An 18,577-nucleotide genomic window follows, 5' to 3' on the forward strand; every position below is an offset into this window, starting at 1 on the left:
TATAATACTGCTCCCATATACAGGAATATAACTACTATAATACTGCCCCCTATATACAAGAATATACCTACTATAATACTGCCCCTATATACAGGAATATAACTACTATGATACTGCCCCCTATACACAGGGATATAACTACTATAATACTGCTCCTATATACAGGAATATAACTACTATAATACTGCCCCCTATATACAAGAATATAACTACTATAATACTGCTCCTATATACAGGAATATAAGTACTATAATACTGCTCCTATATACAGCAATATAACTACTATAATACTGCTCCCTATATACAGGAATATAACTACTATAATACTGGATGTTATTCTTTCTGTATTATCACCCTGTGACCTGTATGATGTTTGTGGCTGTGTATCAGGTAAGATATATTATTACATGTTGCAGATGATATGAGTCTCCTTTGTTGTTCTTGCAGGAGGAGCACAAGCAGCTGAATAACATGTTGGGCTTCGAGGTTCGCTCTATGCTGTGCGTCCCGGTCATCAGTCGGGCGACCTCCCAGGTGGTGGCTTTGGCCTGTGCATTCAACAAACAAGGCGGAAAGTAAGTAGCGATGAGTCCTGGGGCTGGTGTGGCCCTGTACTGAGGTGCTGCAGGTCTTCAGGAGCCAGGATACTTAGTCTCAGACCAGGAAAGGCAGCAGCTTGTTACTGAAGCTTATAAAACACTACAATCCCCAGCATGCCCTGACCTATTATGAGTAGTAGTTCTTTTAAAGGCAATGAGCTACCTGCTGCATCAGTGACTATTTACACTGGGGATGACGGAATCAGGAGACAGTCACCATGGCGGCACACTTCCTGCATGCTGTGTCATTCTTCTCCTGCTCTGAAGGTTGACATTGTAGATTGGCAGAGGTACCTATCCTCCTCTGCATTCCACATGGAGGTTTAGGCAGATTGTTGAGGCATGGTTGGAGGATGACGGGAGGGATGTACTGGGCTGTGTCCCACTATACTCCAGCCGGTGGTGTCCTTATAAGACTAGAGACCAGATCAGGACTCCAGGTTCTCCGCCGTCACCCGCGCTGATTAGGAATTTGCATGCGCCTAATCCCGGAGGATTGCCGGAGTTGTGAGAAGTGATTCCGGGCTGCAGAAGTGATTATGGGATTTGTGGGCTGAGCTCGGTGCCGGGCTGTGGAGAGGTCTCGAGGAGTCCTCATCAGATGCAGACGTCTCCTCGCTGACAGATAATTACCGGGAGACGAGAGCTTCTGACGCTGGTTATCAGCAGGAGCTCGGATCCCGTCCCTCGAGCCCAGCACTTCTACCTCAGGCCGCAGTAGTAACTATATCCGAGATGTAGCAGAGCCGGCCCCTGAAGGAACAGAATCTGCAAAAATCTGCTGATTCTCCATATAGAGAAACATGTATTCCTGTGCCAGGAAGGTTTGTCAGAGGGACCAACCTGCTCTCCAGAAATAGATATAAATCAGAAAGAGCTGTGGGAGATTTAAAGGAGGTGTCCAAATATCACCGCCCTATAATGCTAACAAAAGATGTATAAACCTGCTATAGGGCCAACCCTCCCCCCCCCATAGTGCACCCCTAAATGTCCAAATCCCAGGACCATACAATGTATATAGCACAGTTCTGCAATGCACCTAGATAATACCGAAATACTGTGCACCCCCTAAATATCCAAATACCAGGATCATACCATGTGTATATATAGAATGGTTTTGTAATACAGCAGGATAATACTGCCAGACAGTGCACCCCCTAAACATCCAAATACCAGGACCATACCATGTGTATATATAGAATGGTTTTGTAATACAGCAGGATAATACTGCCAGACAGTGCACCCCCTAAATATCCAAATACCAGGACCATACCATGTGTATATGTAGAATGGCACTGTAACACACCCCGATAATACCACCGCCCTATAATGCGAACAATAGATGTATAAACCTGCTATAGGGCCAAACACCCCCTACAGTGCACCCTCTATATATCCAAATCCCAGGACCATACAATGTATATAACAGTGCTGTAATACACCCAGATTATACTGCCATACAGTGCACCCCTAAATATCCAAATCCCAGGACCATACAATGTATATAACAGTCCAGTAATGCACACAGATAATACTGCCATACAGTGCACCCCCTAAATATCCAAATCCCAGGACCATACAATGTATATAACAGTGCAGTAATGCACACAGATAATACTGCCATACAGTGCACCCCCTAAATATCCAAATCCCAGGACCATACAATGTATATAACAGTGCTGTAATACACCCAGATTATACTGCCAAACAGTGCACCCCCTAAATATCCAAATCCCAGGACCATACAATGTAAATAACAGTGCAGTACTGCACACAGATAATACTGCCATACAGTGCACCCCCTAAATATCCAAATCCCAGGACCATACAATGTATATAACAGTGCTGTAATACACCCAGATTATACTGCCATACAGTGCACCCCCTAAATATCCAAATCCCAGGACCATACAATGTAAATAACAGTGCAGTAATGCACGCAGATAATACCGCCATCCAGCACATACATAGTTCCATGTTTGGTGCAGTGATTCTGTATCTCTCCTCCTCCTCCTCCTCCTCGGCAGAGGTGACGGTATAATGTAATATAAATGTGTGTGTGTGTCGATGGCCGCCCCCCGTCTGTACACGGCTCTGGAGGTCACTCTATGATAGATGTGCTGCGGTGGGGCAGCAGATGGTCGCCCGCTCTGCCCAGTTGGTGCCCGGGACGCCTGGGCACTCTGATCACTTATTGATGGATTTCAGCTTTCATCTTCCCTCCTGGACTCTCTGTAGATATTAGCGCAGTCCAGCTCTGCTACACCGCCACAGCACAGGGTATATCTACTGTAACCTCATATGTTACACCTAACATCCTCTGTTCTGTATACCATTCTGTGTGATAGTCCACCGACATCCAGAGCTGCATTCATAATTCTGCTGTTACATCATGTTTCGGTAACAAAGGTATAGACAGGTCAGATTATCTGGTTGAAATGGGGAACTCTGGTTACTATAGGGGTAATCTGGCATTACTGTAGGGGTACCTGGTATGTACTGCGGTACTCTGCCATTACTGTGGGGGCACTCTGCCATTACTATGGGGGCACCTTGCCATTACTATGGGGGCACCTTGCCATTACTATGGGGGCACTCTGGCATTACTGTGGGGGCACTCTGCCATTACTATGGGGGCACCTTGCCAATACTATGGGGGCACCTTGCCATTACTATGGGGGCACTCTTATCATGCCTTGGCTATAATCTGGTCAACCTGCACCATTGTCCCTGTTAGCTGCAGGCCGGAGATGTCGGGGTGGTCACTTACTATATGTGGTGTCTCTTCTCAGCTACACGGAGGTGGACGAGCACAAGATCCAGCATTGCTTCTGCTACACGTCCACCGTCCTCACCAGCACCCTGGCCTTCCAGAAGGAGCAGAAGCTGAAGTGCGAGTGTCAGGTGAGTCACTGTGTGATGCTCTGCAGCTCTATAGGGAGCGCGGGTGTAATGCTATGCAGGATATATCACTATGTATCAGGAGAGGATGGAGCGATGCTCTGCAAGTCTATAGAAAGGGCGGGTGTAATAATCTGCAGGATATATCACTATGTATCAGGAGAGGATGAAGCGATGCTCTGCAGCTCTATAGAGAGCGCGGGTGTAATAATCTGCAGCATATACCACTATGTATCAGGAGAGGATGGAGCGATGCTCTGCAAGTCTATAGAGAGGGCGGGTGTAATAATCTGCAGGATATATCACTAAGTGCCTGTCAGGAGGGGATGGAGCGATGCTCTGCAGCTCTATAGGGAGCGCGGGTGTAATGCTATGCAGGATATATCACTATGTATCAGGAGAGGATGGAGCGATGCTCTGCAGGTCTATAGAGAGTGCGGGTGTAATAATCTGCAGGATATATCACTATGTGCAATGCTCTGCAGGCCTCCCCTCCCTCCCGTCTGGCTCCAGCTGCTGCTCTCACTTGTGATGGATTCTCCTCATTTTCTTCCTGTCATTAACCTCATTCCTGATATACACAACCCATCAGTCCTAACACAGGGCGGAGGAATGTGACGCCATATACTGCCGCTCTGTGACACCATATACTGCCGCACTGTGACGCCATATACTGCCGCTCTGTGACACCATATACTGCCGCTCTGTGACACTGTATACTGCCGCTCTGTGACACTGTATACTGCCGCACTGTGACGCCATATACTGCCGCTCTGTGACACCGTATACTGCCGCTCTGTGACACCGTATACTGCCGCTCTGTGACACTGTATACTGCCGCTCTGTGACACCATATACTGCTGCTCTGTGACACCATATACTGCCGCTCTGTGACACCATATACTGCTGCTCTGTGACACCATATACTGCTGCTCTGTGACACCATATACTGCTGCTCTGTGACACCGTATACTGCTGCTCTGTGACACCGTATACTGCCGCTATGTGACACAGTATACTGCCGCACTGTGACGCCATATACTGCCGCTCTGTGACACTGTATACTGCCGCTCTGTGACACCATATACTGCTGCTCTGTGACACCATATACTGCTGCTCTGTGACACCATATACTGCTGCTCTGTGACACCATATACTGCTGCTCTGTGACACCGTATACTGCTGCTCTGTGACACCGTATACTGCCGCTCTGTGACACCATATACTGCCGCTCTGTGACACCATATACTGCCGCTCTGTGACACCATATACTGCCGCTCTGTGACGCCATATACTGCCGCTCTGTGACACCATATACTGTCGCTCTGTGACACCATATACTGTCGCTCTGTGACACCGTATACTGCTGCTCTGTGACACCATATACTGCTGCTCTGTGACACCATATACTGCTGCTCTGTGACACCATATACTGCTTCTCTGTGACACCATATACTGCCGCTCTGTGACACCGTATACTGCTGCTCTGTGACACTGTATACTGCCGCTCTGTGACACCATATACTGCCGCTCTGTGACACCATATACTGCCGCTCTGTGACACCATATACTGCCGCTCTGTGACGCCATATACTGCCGCTCTGTGACACCATATACTGTCGCTCTGTGACACCGTATACTGGCGCTCTGTGACACCGTATACTGGCGCTCTGTGACACTGTATACTGCCGCTCTGTGACACCGTATACTGCCGCTCTGTGACGCCGTATACTGCCGCTCTGTGACACCGTATACTGCCGCTCTGTGACACCATATACTGCCGCTCTGTGACACCGTATACTGGCGCTCTGTGACACTGTATACTGCCGCACTGTGACGCCATATACTGCCGCTCTGTGACACCGTATACTGGCGCTCTGTGACACTGTATACTGCCGCTCTATGACTGCCACTCTGTGATGCCATATACTGCTGCTATGTGCTGTTATATACTGTTATATAGCAGCAGTCTGTGTAGTCAGGAGCCCCCCTCCCCTATAGCAGCAGTCTATGTAGTCAGGAGCCTCCTATAACAGCAGTCTGTGTAGTCAGTAGCTTAACCCCCCCATAACAGCAGTCTGTGTAGTCAGGAGCCCCCCTATAACAGCAGTCTGTGTAGTCAGGAGCCCCCTAAAACAGCAGTCTGTGTAGTCAGGAGCCCCTATAGCCGCAGTCTGTGTAGTCCGGAGTCCCCTATAAGTGCAGTCTGTGTAGTCAGGAGCCCCCTCCCCCATAGCAGCAGTCTCTGTAGTCAGGAGCCCCCCCCCCCCCCATAGCAGCAGTCTATGTAGTCAGGAGCCGCCCTCCCCTATAGCAGCAGTCTGTGTAGTCAGGAGCCTCCTATAACAGCAGTCTGTGTAGTCAGGAGCCCCCTATAAGAGCAGTCTGTGTAGTCAGGAGCCCCCTATAAGAGCAGTCTGTGCAGTCAGGAGCCCCCCTCCCCTATAGCAGCAGTCTGTGTAGTCAGGAGCCCCCCTCCCCTTTAGCAGCAGTCTGTATAGTCAGGAGCCTCCTATAGCAGCAGTCTATGTAGTCAGGAGCCCCCTATAACAGCAGTCTGTGTAGTCAGGAGCCCCCCTCCCCTATAGCAGCAGTCTGTGTAGTCAGGAGCCCTCCTTCCCTATAAGAGCAGTCTGTGTAGTCAGGAGCCCCCCTCCCCTATAACAGCAGTCTGTGTAGTCAGGAGCCCCCCTCCCCTATGACAGCAGTCTGTGTAATCAGGAGCCCCCTATAACAGCAGTCTGTGTAGTCAGGAGCTTATTCATCCAGCTCTGTGTAGTCTCGCTTCCCGGATTCTCCCCCTTTACGGTTAATTAGCGCAGCGTGTAAGAAGATGATGGAGGTTGTGGTGTTATATAGCAGCAGTCTGTGTAGTCAGGAGCCCCCCTCCCCTATAGCAGCAGTCTAGTGTAGTCAGGAGCCCCCCTCCCCTATAGCAGCAGTCTATGTAGTCAGGAGCCTCCTATAACAGCAGTCTGTGTAGTCAGTAGCTTAACCACCTATAACAGCAGTCTGTGTAGTCAGGAGCCCCCTATAACAGCAGTCTGTGTAGTCAGGAGCCCCCTAAAGGAGCACTCTGTGTTGTCAGGAGCCCCTATAGCAGCACTCTGTGTAGTCAGGAGCCCCCTATAAGAGCAGTCTGTGTAGTCAGGAGCCCCCCTCCCCTATAACAGCAGTCTGTGTAGTCAGGAGCCCCACCCCCCCATAGCAGCAGTCTATGTAGTAAGGAGACCCCTCCCCTATAGCAGCAGTCTGTGTAGTCAGGAGCCCCCTATAACAGCAGTCTGTGTAGTCAGGAGCCCCCCTTATTCCTCCAGCTCTGTGTAGTCTTGCTCCCCGGATTCTCCCCCCTTTACGGTTAATTAGCGCAGCGTGTAAGAAGATGATGGAGGTTGTAGTGGTCTTGTGCCCCCCCCCCCCCCGTCTGTACCTCATTAACCCCTCTGACCCCATCCTCCCGGCTCTCCGCCTCAGGTGATTACACAGCAGCAAGGTGAGCGAAGGAAAGGACAAACTGCTTCATAATGGCGGAGATGACTGACGGCTCATTATAGGCGATAACTGAAGCGGACGCTCAGGGGGGGGGGGGGAGGGGGATTGTTCAGGCACCTGTCACGGAAGGGGTTAACTCCAGTGTATATTATATATAGGAAAGCTGCAAACTGCAGGAAATGTTTATGTGACACTAAAGCACCGAACTCACAGCTAACAGCAGAGACTGAGAGAGAGAGAGCGGAGAAAGCAGCAGCACAGACCTCTCTCCTGTCCTGTGAGCAGATCAGCAGCACAGACCTCTCCTGTCCTGTGAGCAGATCAGCAGCAGCACAGACCTCTCTCCTGTCCTGTGAGCAGATCAGCAGCAGCACAGACCTCCCTCCTGTTCTGTGAGCAGATCAGCAGCAGCACAGACCTCTCTCCTGTCCTGTGAGCAGATCAGCAGCAGCACAGACCTCTCTCCTGTCCTGTGAGCAGATCAGCAGCACAGACCTCTCTCCTGTCCTGTGAGCAGATCAGCAGCACAGACCTCTCTCCTGTCCTGTGAGCAGATCAGCAGCACAGACCTCTCTCCTGTCCTGTGAGCAGATCAGCAGCAGCACAGACCTCTCTCCTGTCCTGTGAGTAGATCAGCAGCAGCACAGACCTCCCTCCTGTCCTGTGAGTAGATCAGCAGCACAGACCTCCCTCCTGTCCTGTGAGCAGATCAGCAGCAGCACAGACCTCTCTCCTGTCCTGTGAGTAGATCAGCAGCAGCACAGACCTCTCTCCTGTCCTGTGAGTGCGATGCCCTGGCCCCTGGGGGCCACTTCCGCAGTGCTGGTGTTATGAGCGGGCAATGACCGGGGCAGCTGCAGGGGTTATACTTGTCACGGTATAGGCCTGAGGGCGGCACAGCTGTAGGGCCGGTCTGTGGAATCTGCGGGTGATGATGGGCATGCGATTCTTCGCTGCACTTAGTCAGGGCACCAGTTAGTGGACACCAATGCCAGGGTTCAGTAACAGCGGTTTTATTATAGATGAGGTAACTAGTAGCAACAGTTCTGTCCGGATGCAACCGGGTATATAGCAGGCTTTGACAAATAAGGCAGGAGTGGTGCTGCATAGGCTGTGAGAATACGTGCCGGATGATGGGAGTACGAGTATGAGAGAAATAGCGTTGCTGGGTGGATTAGCTTGAGAATAATACTTGCTGTGAATCCTTGCAGCGATGAGGAGAGATAACGGAATGACACCCAGATGAGAGAGAAGAATCCGGTCACTTGAGCAGGCAGAAACAGCCGAAGACTGGTATATAGCAGCAGACTTAGTCACTCTTCTGTGGGAGAGGATAGAACCACACAACCTCCTTGCTTGGAAGCCGGGGGAAGACTAACTTGTCAGCAGGAAGTGGGAGGTCACATGGTTGCTCCTGGCCAGAGCTAGTCGGCCATTGGAGGAACCATGGTTACAGGTCACGTGATCAACAGCCTTGCATACCACTGTACACTGTAATAATACACAGGAATACATGAGAATACACATGAAAATGCACAATACCAGAGAATACTAGGGGAAAACCAGCAGCAGTTGCAGTGCAAACACTTACCAGAACAGGCATTGACACAGCAAGAGAAATGGCCATAATAGGAGTAGTAGTCTGCATGTTCTGGGACACTGCATACCTCCCTAGCAAGTTTGAGCCGACCTCGGCGAATCTAGAAGGCAGCAAACATGAATAGACTGGACAATCAAACAACAGGAATGAATGATGAGAGTGAGTGTGATGAGGTGTGTGTTTCCCACGCCCAAGGCACAGGTGAGAAGAGAGAGAATGAGAAACCCTAGTGGCAGGACTTCACCTAGGGGTGCCTAACGTACTCTGGCGACCAGGTAGCTAGTGCGTGAACCATCTGACGTGTAAGCCAGGACAACTTAACTGCTGGCGGGTGACCCTCCATATTCCAGCCAGTTAGACAGTAGGTTTTCTGTTAAATGTGTTACCCTACTGGAGGAGAACGTGAAGACCTGTGTACTACCTTGGCGTGTCTGAGTAGTGTCTTGGATACCTGGAAGAGAAAAGAACAAAATAATAAAAGCAAACATACATGGGGAGCTCCCTTTCATACCACTCAATCACACACACAAGCACTCCACAGGCCAAACACATGAAAAGGTATCCAGGGTGCGATATGTATGGACAAGTGTGAAGGTTAGGTATGACTATGTGTGATAACTACTGTGTTGGGACAAGACAGAGGCGAACAAATACTGGAAACAAAAGGAAGGGAAACACAAGGGACAACAAATACTGCGAGGTCTGGAGGAGAACTGGCTCACATGAATCTGAATGAAAATCTGAGAAAAATCTGAATACAAACTGGCTCAACTAAATCTTTCCAGCTATAGATATGATAATTATACACAATACTGAGACTGGATGAGAAAATACACTCCTATATAAACTGGACTTTCTCTGAGGTATATGTAAACTGACTTCTCTTACTCAGAGGAGGAGCTATCTGTCTTAGACACTGGAAAATATACTGTTTTACAAAAGAGGCACTCTACTCTGAGGCAATCTATGTAACCTTGTGCTTACTCAGAGGAGGAAATACAAAGACTTTGATAACACTGAAATGCAATAGTACAATAAGTGCAATAATGAAATAAGTGCAATAATACCCTGTGTGGAACACACAATCACAGGAAAGTGCATTAGGAAGGAATGGGTTAAGTGTCTCTGTTAGGTAGAGTCTCTTTTAGGCAATTAGACATCGTCCATGTAAAAGGCTCTGGGACAGGCACTAGAGAACCTTTTGTTATGGTAAGTGTCCATCAGCTCATGGCTGGTTAGTACAGGGAACTTGGTCAGGAGGACCAGGCACGAACCTTGAACGTTGCATAGCAGGAACTAAATGGTGAAACAGCACACAAAAAAAACACAGTCATAGAACTCAGCCTTTGAAGAGAACACCTAATAGAGGTGTCCTGGAAGACCCCAAGTGGCACCCCTCTTCTTCTCCCAGGGGTAATACCGGGAGGAAGCCGGAGCAGGAGCCTCATCTGCTGCGGTGGTGACCACGAGGCTAGGGGTCACGGTGGTCACAGGAGAGACAGTAGGGGCCACATGGTAGGTAGTGGTGGTGGTCGCAGCTTTAGCCACGGCAGTGGTAGGGGGAGTCACCGTAGTAGCCATGGTGAGGGGGGCTTTAGCCACCGGAGGTAGCAAGGTTAGGGCCTGCTTGATCTCATCCGCCAACTTCTTGATAACCGGGTCGTCCCCAAACACCCACTGAGGCAGGGATGGTGTCTCGGGCCCGGGGAGCCTCCAGGGACTGGCGTAGCAGGTGGCCTTAAAGTTATTCCCCTGGCTAGAAGCAGGAAGAGGGGCGCCCGGAACCCCGGTACTCACGGATCCATCGTTTTCTGGCGAGGTCGATCCTCCTGTGGAGAAGGCAACCTCGGGAGTGCTGGAGCAACGAGATCCCGGTGAGACGCTGGCGATGGAGACAGGCTCTTCCTCCGGACCGTTGGAGACTGGTGTAGAGCCCCAACTGATATCGCTGTCGGAGGGTAGCGGCATTAGCAGGCACGCAGGATTGAGCAGAGGCAGACTCTCAGGCAGTGTAGGCATCACAAGCGCTGGGGCTGCAGGCAGGTGCTCTTCATAGGCCGCCATCTTGCGTTCCACTGGCCGGAACTTGTAGCAGGAAGGGGAGGAGCGCCAGGCTGGAGGATCAGGCTCCAAAGTCTGTCCAGCAACAATGACGTCAGTGGAAGCGGCCGGCCAATCAGGAGAGACACAGTCATTATCAATGGCGCCAAGCAATTCCCGCTTCTCGGCCGCATGGCAGTTAACCCCCTCGTCACTGGGGGATGGCGCAGGTAGAAATAACAGCAAGAAGCGGCCATTTTGTGTACAGTCCCAGCCGTGCAGCGACTCAGTTATCAGAACTCCCATGGCAATTTTAGCACAGTCTCTGGAGACGATATTAAACTGTAGATCTGGTACACCGCGTGGCGGGTAGATCCTGTTCGTGACGCCAAAAATGCGATGCCCTGGCCCCTGGGGGCCACTTCCGCAGTGCTGGTGGTATGAGCGGGCAATGACCGGGGCAGCTGCAGGGGTTATACTTGTCACGGTATAGGCCTGAGGGCGGCACAGCTGTAGGGCCGGTCTGTGGAATCTGCGGGTGATGATGGGCATGCGATTCTTCGCTGCACTTAGTCAGGGCACCAGTTAGTGGACACCAATGCCAGGGTTCAGTAACAGCGGTTTTATTATAGATGAGGTAACTAGTAGCAACAGTTCTGTCCGGATGCAACCGGGTATATAGCAGGCTTTGACAAATAAGGCAGGAGTGGTGCTGCATAGGCTGTGAGAATACGTGCCGGATGATGGGAGTAGGAGTATGAGAGAAATAGCGTTGCTGGGTGGATTAGCTTGAGAATAATACTTGCTGTGAATCCTTGCAGCGATGAGGAGAGATAACGGAATGACACCCAGATGAGAGAGAAGACTCCGGACACTTGAGCAGGCAGAAACAGCCGAAGACTGGTATATAGCAGCAGACTTAGTCACTCTTCTGTGGGAGAGGATAGAACCACACAACCTCCTTGCTTGGAAGCCGGGGCTCAACTCCCTTGTCAGCAGGAAGTGGGAGGTCACATGGTTGCTCCTGGCCAGAGCTAGTCGGCCATTGGAGGAACCATGGTTACAGGTCACGTGATCAACAGCCTTGCATACCACTGTACACTGTAATACACAGGAACACATGAGAATACACATGAAAATGCACAAAATACTAGGGGAAAACCAGCAGCAGTTGCAGTGCAAACACTTACCAGAACAGGCATGGACACAGCAAGAGAAATGGCCATAATAGGAGTAGTAGTCTGCATGTTCTGGGACACTGCATGAGTAGATCAGCAGCACAGACCTCCCTCCTGTCCTGTGAGCAGATCAGCAGCAGCACAGACCTCTCTCCTGTCCTGTGAGCAGATCAGCAGCAGCACAGACCTCTCTCCTGTCCTGTGAGCAGATCAGCAGCAGCACAGACCTCTCTCCTGTCCTGTGAGCAGATCAGCAGCAGCACAGACCTCTCTCCTGTCCTGTGAGCAGATCAGCAGCAGCACAGACCTCTCTCCTGTCCTGTGAGCAGATCAGCAGCAGCACAGACCTCTCTCCTGTCCTGTGAGCAGATCAGCAGCAGCACAGACCTCTCTCCTGTCCTGTGAGCAGATCAGCAGCAGCAGCAGCACAGACCTCTCTCCTGTCCTGTGAGCCGATCAGCAGCAGCATAGACCTCCCTCCTGTGCTGTGAGCAGATCAGCAGCACAGACCTCTCTCCTGTCCTGAGAGCAGAGCAGCAGCAGCAGCACAGACCTCCCTCCTGTCCTGTGAGCAGATCAGCAGCAGCACAGACCTCTCTCCTGTCCTGTGAGCAGATCAGCAGCAGCACAGACCTCTCTCCTGTCCTGTGAGCAGATCAGCAGCAGCACAGACCTCTCTCCTGTCCTGAGAGCAGAGCAGCAGCAGCACAGACCTCCCTCCTGTCCTGTGAGCAGATCAGCAGCAGCACAGACCTCTCTCCTGTCCTGTGAGCAGATCAGCAGCAGCACAGACCTCTCTCCTGTCCTGTGAGCAGATCAGCAGCAGCAGCAGCACAGACCTCTCTCCTGTCCTGTGAGCCGATCAGCAGCAGCATAGACCTCCCTCCTGTGCTGTGAGCAGATCAGCAGCACAGACCTCTCTCCTGTCCTGAGAGCAGAGCAGCAGCAGCAGCACAGACCTCCCTCCTGTCCTGTGAGCAGATCAGCAGCAGCACAGACCTCTCTCCTGTCCTGTGAGCAGATCAGCAGCAGCACAGACCTCTCTGCTGTCCGCTGAGCAGATCAGCAGCAGCACAGACCTCTCTCCTGTCCTGTGAGCAGATCAGCAGCAGCACAGACCTCCCTCCTGTTCTGTGAGCAGATCAGCAGCAGCACAGACCTCCCTCCTGTCCTGTGAGACAATCAGCAGCACAGACCTCTCTCCTGTCCTGTGAGACAATCAGCAGCACAGACCTCTCTCCTGTCCTGTGAGACAATCAGCAGCAGCACAGACCTCCCTCCTGTCCTGTGAGCAGATCAGCAGCAGCACAGACCTCCCTCCTGTCCTGTGAGCAGATCAGCAGCAGCACAGACCTCCCTCCTTTCCTTGCACACTGCGCCAAACTACCTGCACAGACCTGATACCGCGCTGATTTTTAGTATCGGGGCAGATTTTCACTCTCTGCTCATAAACAAGATTATTTCCATTCACTGCCAGATAGCAGAGATCCTGAAAAGGATTGGAAATTCAGTAACCACCAACCATGTATCAGTACCTGGAGCAGCTGCATGTGGCAGTGGAGTAACAGCTCCCCCTAGTGTGCACAGGGCCTATTACATGGCTGATGGATACAGTATAGTGGTGTAGACAGCTCCCCCTAGTGTGCACATGGCTCATTACATGGCTGATGGATACAGTATAGTGGTGTAGACAGCTCCCCCTAGTGTGCACATGGCTCATTACATGGCTGATGGATACAGTAATGTGGTGTAGACAGCTCCCCCTAGTGTGCACAGGGCCTATTACATGGCTGATGGATACAGTATAGTGGTGTAGACAGTTCCCCCTAGTGTGCACAGGGCCTATTACATGGCTGATGGATACAGTAATGTGGTGTAGACAGCTCCCCCTAGTGTGCACAGGGCTCATTACATGGCTGATGGATACAGTATAGTGGTGTAGACAGCTCCCCCTAGTGTGCACAGGGCTCATTACATGGCTGATGGATACAGTAATGTGGTGTAGACAGCTCCCCCTAGTGTGCACAGGGCTCATTACATGGCTGATGGATACAGTATAGAGGTGTAGACAGCTCCCCCTAGTGTGCACAGGGCTCATTACATGGCTGATGGATACAGTATAGTGGTGTAGACAGCTCCCCCTACTGGTCAGACTGTATACATGTGCATTATTTATGTAACACATGAACTAAACCTGAATGAGAGGATTATGTAAATGTGCTAATGAATATTAATCTCCGCCCACAGGCCCTGCTTCAAGTTGCCAAAAACCTCTTTACACATTTGGGTGAGTGCTATGTATCTCTGTATTGTGTGACTACACCCCCCATCCTCCATATTACCACACCACTCATCCTCTGTATAATGTCGCTTCCCAAGCTGAATCACACTACCACAGTATTACTAATCCGTCTCTCCTCACAGACCTGTCCTCCCTGTATCCCCCCCTCCTCACAGATCTCTCCTCCCTGTATCCCCCTCTCCTCACAGACCTCTCCTCCCTGTATCCCCCTCTCCTCACAGACCTGTCCTCCCTGTATCCCCCTCTCCTCACAGACCTCTCCTCCCTGTATCCCCCCTCCTCACAGACCTCTCCTCCCTGTATCCCCCTCTCCTCACAGACATCTCCTCCCTGTATCCCCCTCTCCTCACAGACCTCTCCTCATTGTATCCCCCTCCTCACAGACCTCTCCTCCCTGTATCCCCCTCTCCTCACAGACATCTCCTCCCTGTATCCCCCTCTCCTCACAGATCTCTCCTCCCTGTATCCCCCCTCCTTACAGACCTCTCCTCCCTGTATCCCCCTCTCCTCACAGATCTCTCCTCCCTGTATCCCCCTCTCCTCACAGATCTCTCCTCACTGTATCCCCCTCTCCTCACAGACATCTCCTCCCTGTATCCCCTTCTCCTCACAGACCTCTCCATCCTGTATCCCCCTCTCCTCACAGACCTGTCCATCCTGTATCCCCCTCTTCTCACGGACCTCTCCACCCTGTATCCCCTCTCCTCACAGACCTGTCCTCCCTGTATCCCCCTCTCCTCACAGACCTCTCCTCCCTGTATCCCCCTCTCCTCACAGACACCTCCTCTCTGTATCCCCCTATCCTCACAGATCTCTCCTCCCTGTATCCCCCCTCCTTACAGACCTCTCCTCCCTGTATCCCCCTCTCCTCACAGATCTCTCCTCCCTGTATCCCCCTCTCCTCACAGACATCTCCTCCCTGTATCCCCTTCTCCTCACAGACCTCTCCATCCTGTATCCCCCTCTCCTCACAGACCTGTCCATCCTGTATCCCCCTCTTCTCACGGACCTCTCCACCCTGTATCCCCTCTCCTCACAGACCTGTCCACCCTGTATCCCCCCCCCCCTCCTCACAGACCTCTCCACCCTCTATCCCCCCTCCTCACAGGTTCATCCACCCTGTATCCCCTCTCCTCACAGACCTGTCCTCCCTGTATCCTCCCTCCTCACACACCTGTCCTCCCTGTATCCCCCTCCTCACAGACCTGTCCTCCCTGTATACCCCTCCTCACAGACATCTCCTCCCTGTATCCCCCTCTCCTCACAGACCTCTCCACCCTGTATCCCCATTCTCACAGACCTCTCCACCCTGTATCACCCCTCTCCTCACAGACCTCTCCTCCCTGTATCCCCCTCCTCACAGACCTCTCCACCCTCTCACAGGTTCATCCACCCTGTATCCCCTCTCCTCACAGACCTGTCCTCCCTGTATCCCCCCCTCTCCTCACAGACCTCTCCACCCTCTATCCCCCCTCTCCTCACAGACCTCTCCATCCTGTATCCCCTCTCCTCACAGACCTCTCCACCCTCTATCCCCCCTCTCCTCACAGACCTCTCCACCCTGTATCCCCTCTCCTCACAGACCTCTCCACCCTCTATCCCCCCTCCTCACAGGTTCATCCACCCTGTATCCCCTCTCCTCACAGACCTCTCCATCCTGTATCCCCTCTCCTCACAGACCTCTCCACCCTCTATCCCCCCTCTCCTCACAGACCTCTCCACCCTGTATCCCCTTCCTCACAGACCTCTCCACCCTGTATCCCCTTCCTCACAGACCTCTCCACCCTCTATCCCCCCTCCTCACAGGTTCATCCACCCTGTATCCCCTCTCCTCACAGACCTCTCCATCCTGTATCCCCTCTCCTCACAGACCTCTCCACCCTCTATCCCCCCTCTCCTCACAGACCTCTCCACCCTCTATCCCCTTCCTCACAGACCTCTCCACCCTTTATCCCCCTCTCCTCACAGGTTCATCCACCCTTTCCCCATGGATCCATCCTCCTCCTATTGCGGCGTGTAGCTGCAGACCCCTGATCAGACACTTAGTGGCTGCGGCTTCTCTGTTCCTTTGTGTTTCTCCACTGATGTATGGAAATAATTACAGCGAGTCACCGGGAAGGTGTTGTGCGCTCTTTACCTTCCACCGCTGCAAGAATCCATCACAAACATGAATTTAGTCCCATAAAAGAGGACAAATTAATAAGGGCTGAAATTATCGCCGCAGCCGCCAAACCGCTTTATCAGTGTATTAAATGCGGCTGTTGGAACGCGGCTCCTGACATTTAATAGCCTTTCTCTCCGTGATTAAATTGCGCTGTGTCAGAAACAAAATACCAGCCATTACTGAATATTACGAGAGAGGCAAGAAACCGATGCCCCCTCGAATGGAGACGCCGTCACTTTAAGAGATCAGCAGACACCGCATAGCCTCCACCGTACCCATCCTGCACTCAGGTCTCAGTAATTAATCTAAAGTGACATTTAGTTTTCAATCTCTCAGGCTGGGGTGTGGGGGTCCCCAGTGTATGTGCCTGGTATATAGCGGTGCTGGGAGTAATGGGAGCACAGTGTGTGTGTGGGGGGGGGGGATCTGCAGTATAGCAGCCGGCCGCCATGTTTGCCATTTAGCTTTTTCTCACCATCAGAAGAGGAGTTCCCATTTAAAAAAAAGAAAACTTTATTCACCCTCTATATATAGCGAGGTAGCGGATTGGTAATTGAAGACAATTATGAACGTTTCATAGGAGATTTCACCCAGGAGTTTTCTTACTCATTTCTAAATCTAATTCTCCCATGAATCTGGTTGGAGTTTGCTGCATGTCCTTGTGCTGTATGATGTGTAATCCGCAGCCGGCAGCGTGTCCTGGTGCTGTATGATGTGTAATCCGCAGCCGGCAGCGTGTCCTGGTGCTGTATGATGTGTAATCCGCAGCCGGCAGCGTGTCCTTGTGCTGTATGATGTGTAATCCGCAGCCGGCAGCGTGTCCTGGTGCTGTATGATGTGTAATCCGCAGCCGGCAGCGTGTCCTGGTGCTGTATGATGTGTAATCCGCAGCCGGCGGTGTGTCCTGGTGCTGTATGATGTGTAATCCGCAGCCGGCAGCGTGTCCTGGTGCTGTATGATGTGTAATCCGCAGCCGGCAGCCTGTCCTAGTGCTGTATGATGTGTAATCCGCAGCCGGCAGCGTGTCCTGGTGCTGTATGATGTGTAATCCGCAGCCGGCAACGTGTCCTGGTGCTGTATGATGTGTAATCCACAGCCGGCAGCCTGTCCTGGTGCTGTATGATGTGTAATCCGCAGCTTGGCAGCGTGTCCTGGTGCTGTATGATGTGTAATCCGCAGCCGGCAACGTGTCCTGGTGCTGTATGATGTGTAATCTGCAGCCGGCAGCGTGTCCTGGTGCTGTATGATGTGTAATCCACAGCCGGCAGCCTGTCCTGGTGCTGTATGATGTGTAATCCGCAGCCGGCAGCGTGTCCTGGTGCTGTATGATGTGTAATCCGCAGCCGGCAACGTGTCCTGGTGCTGTATGATGTGTAATCCGCAGCCTGTCCTGGTGCTGTATGATGTGTAATCCGCAGCCGGCAGCGTGTCCTGGTGCTGTATGATGTGTAATCCGCAGCCGGCAGCCTGTCCTGGTGCTGTATAATGTGTAATCCGCAGCCTGTCCTGGTGCTGTATGATGTGTAATCCGCAGCCGGCAGCCTGTCCTGGTGCTGTATGATGTGTAATCCGCAGCCGGCAGCGTGTCCTGGTGCTGTATGATGTGTAATCCGCAGCCTGTCCTGGTGCTGTATGATGTGTAATCCGCAGCCGGTTTCCAACAAACACTTCATCCATTAACTACCAGAGTCTGTATCTTCACAACTTCTTGACCTTTGGGTACATGTAGCAGAGCCGACTCCGTACACAGGGGGCAGCATTGCATATTAGCTGTGACTGTGCCCCTTAGATGCTGCAGTCTATAGCAGTTGTGGCATCTAGGTGGTGTGTCCCCAGCATGGCACCCTGTCTAATTCAGGTTCCCCTCCGATTCCTTGTCTCTCTATGCCCATGTAGCACAGGGTTCTCCTTTAACTAACTTGCACCAGGTGATTTGAACCCAGAAATCTAGAATGTTCTTATGGTTTTTGGCTATTAATTATTTTCATTTTGGGGGGGATATTTTTAAACATTTATAATGTAGCATTATTCTTAGTGCTGTGCTATATAGTATATATTACCACATGACTGTAGAGGGCGCTATAATAACCGTCTGGTAACGGATAACATCATCACTATGGACGGTGACACAGTGTATATCCATGATGTCGCTTTTCTCTCTTCCCAGATGACGTGTCAGTTCTGCTACAGGAAATTATAACAGAAGCTCGAAATCTCAGCAATGCGGAGATGTAAGTAGTGTGTATATACCGTATATGCTGTATACCGTCCTTGTAACCGTCCGGCCGTTCCTTCCCTCCA

The 18,577-nt window shown here is 51.5% G+C and overlaps 1 protein-coding gene across 4 annotated transcripts in view; it reads left to right on the top strand.

The window, feature by feature from the left end:
- The window catches only part of PDE2A (phosphodiesterase 2A), a 257,890-nt gene that overhangs the window by 217,669 nt on the left and 21,644 nt on the right, over positions 1–18,577 (top strand). For all 4 annotated transcript variants that reach the window (XM_069971912.1, XM_069971911.1, XM_069971910.1 and 1 more), the window contains 4 exons: positions 448–575; positions 3,392–3,503; positions 14,058–14,097; positions 18,444–18,507. In XM_069971912.1, the coding sequence (XP_069828013.1) occupies positions 448–575; positions 3,392–3,503; positions 14,058–14,097; positions 18,444–18,507 (344 nt within the window). The remainder of the gene's footprint in view (positions 1–447; positions 576–3,391; positions 3,504–14,057; positions 14,098–18,443; positions 18,508–18,577) is intronic.

Source organism: Dendropsophus ebraccatus, chromosome 5 (assembly GCF_027789765.1).
Source record: "Dendropsophus ebraccatus isolate aDenEbr1 chromosome 5, aDenEbr1.pat, whole genome shotgun sequence".
NCBI classification, from domain to species: domain Eukaryota; kingdom Metazoa; phylum Chordata; class Amphibia; order Anura; family Hylidae; genus Dendropsophus; species Dendropsophus ebraccatus.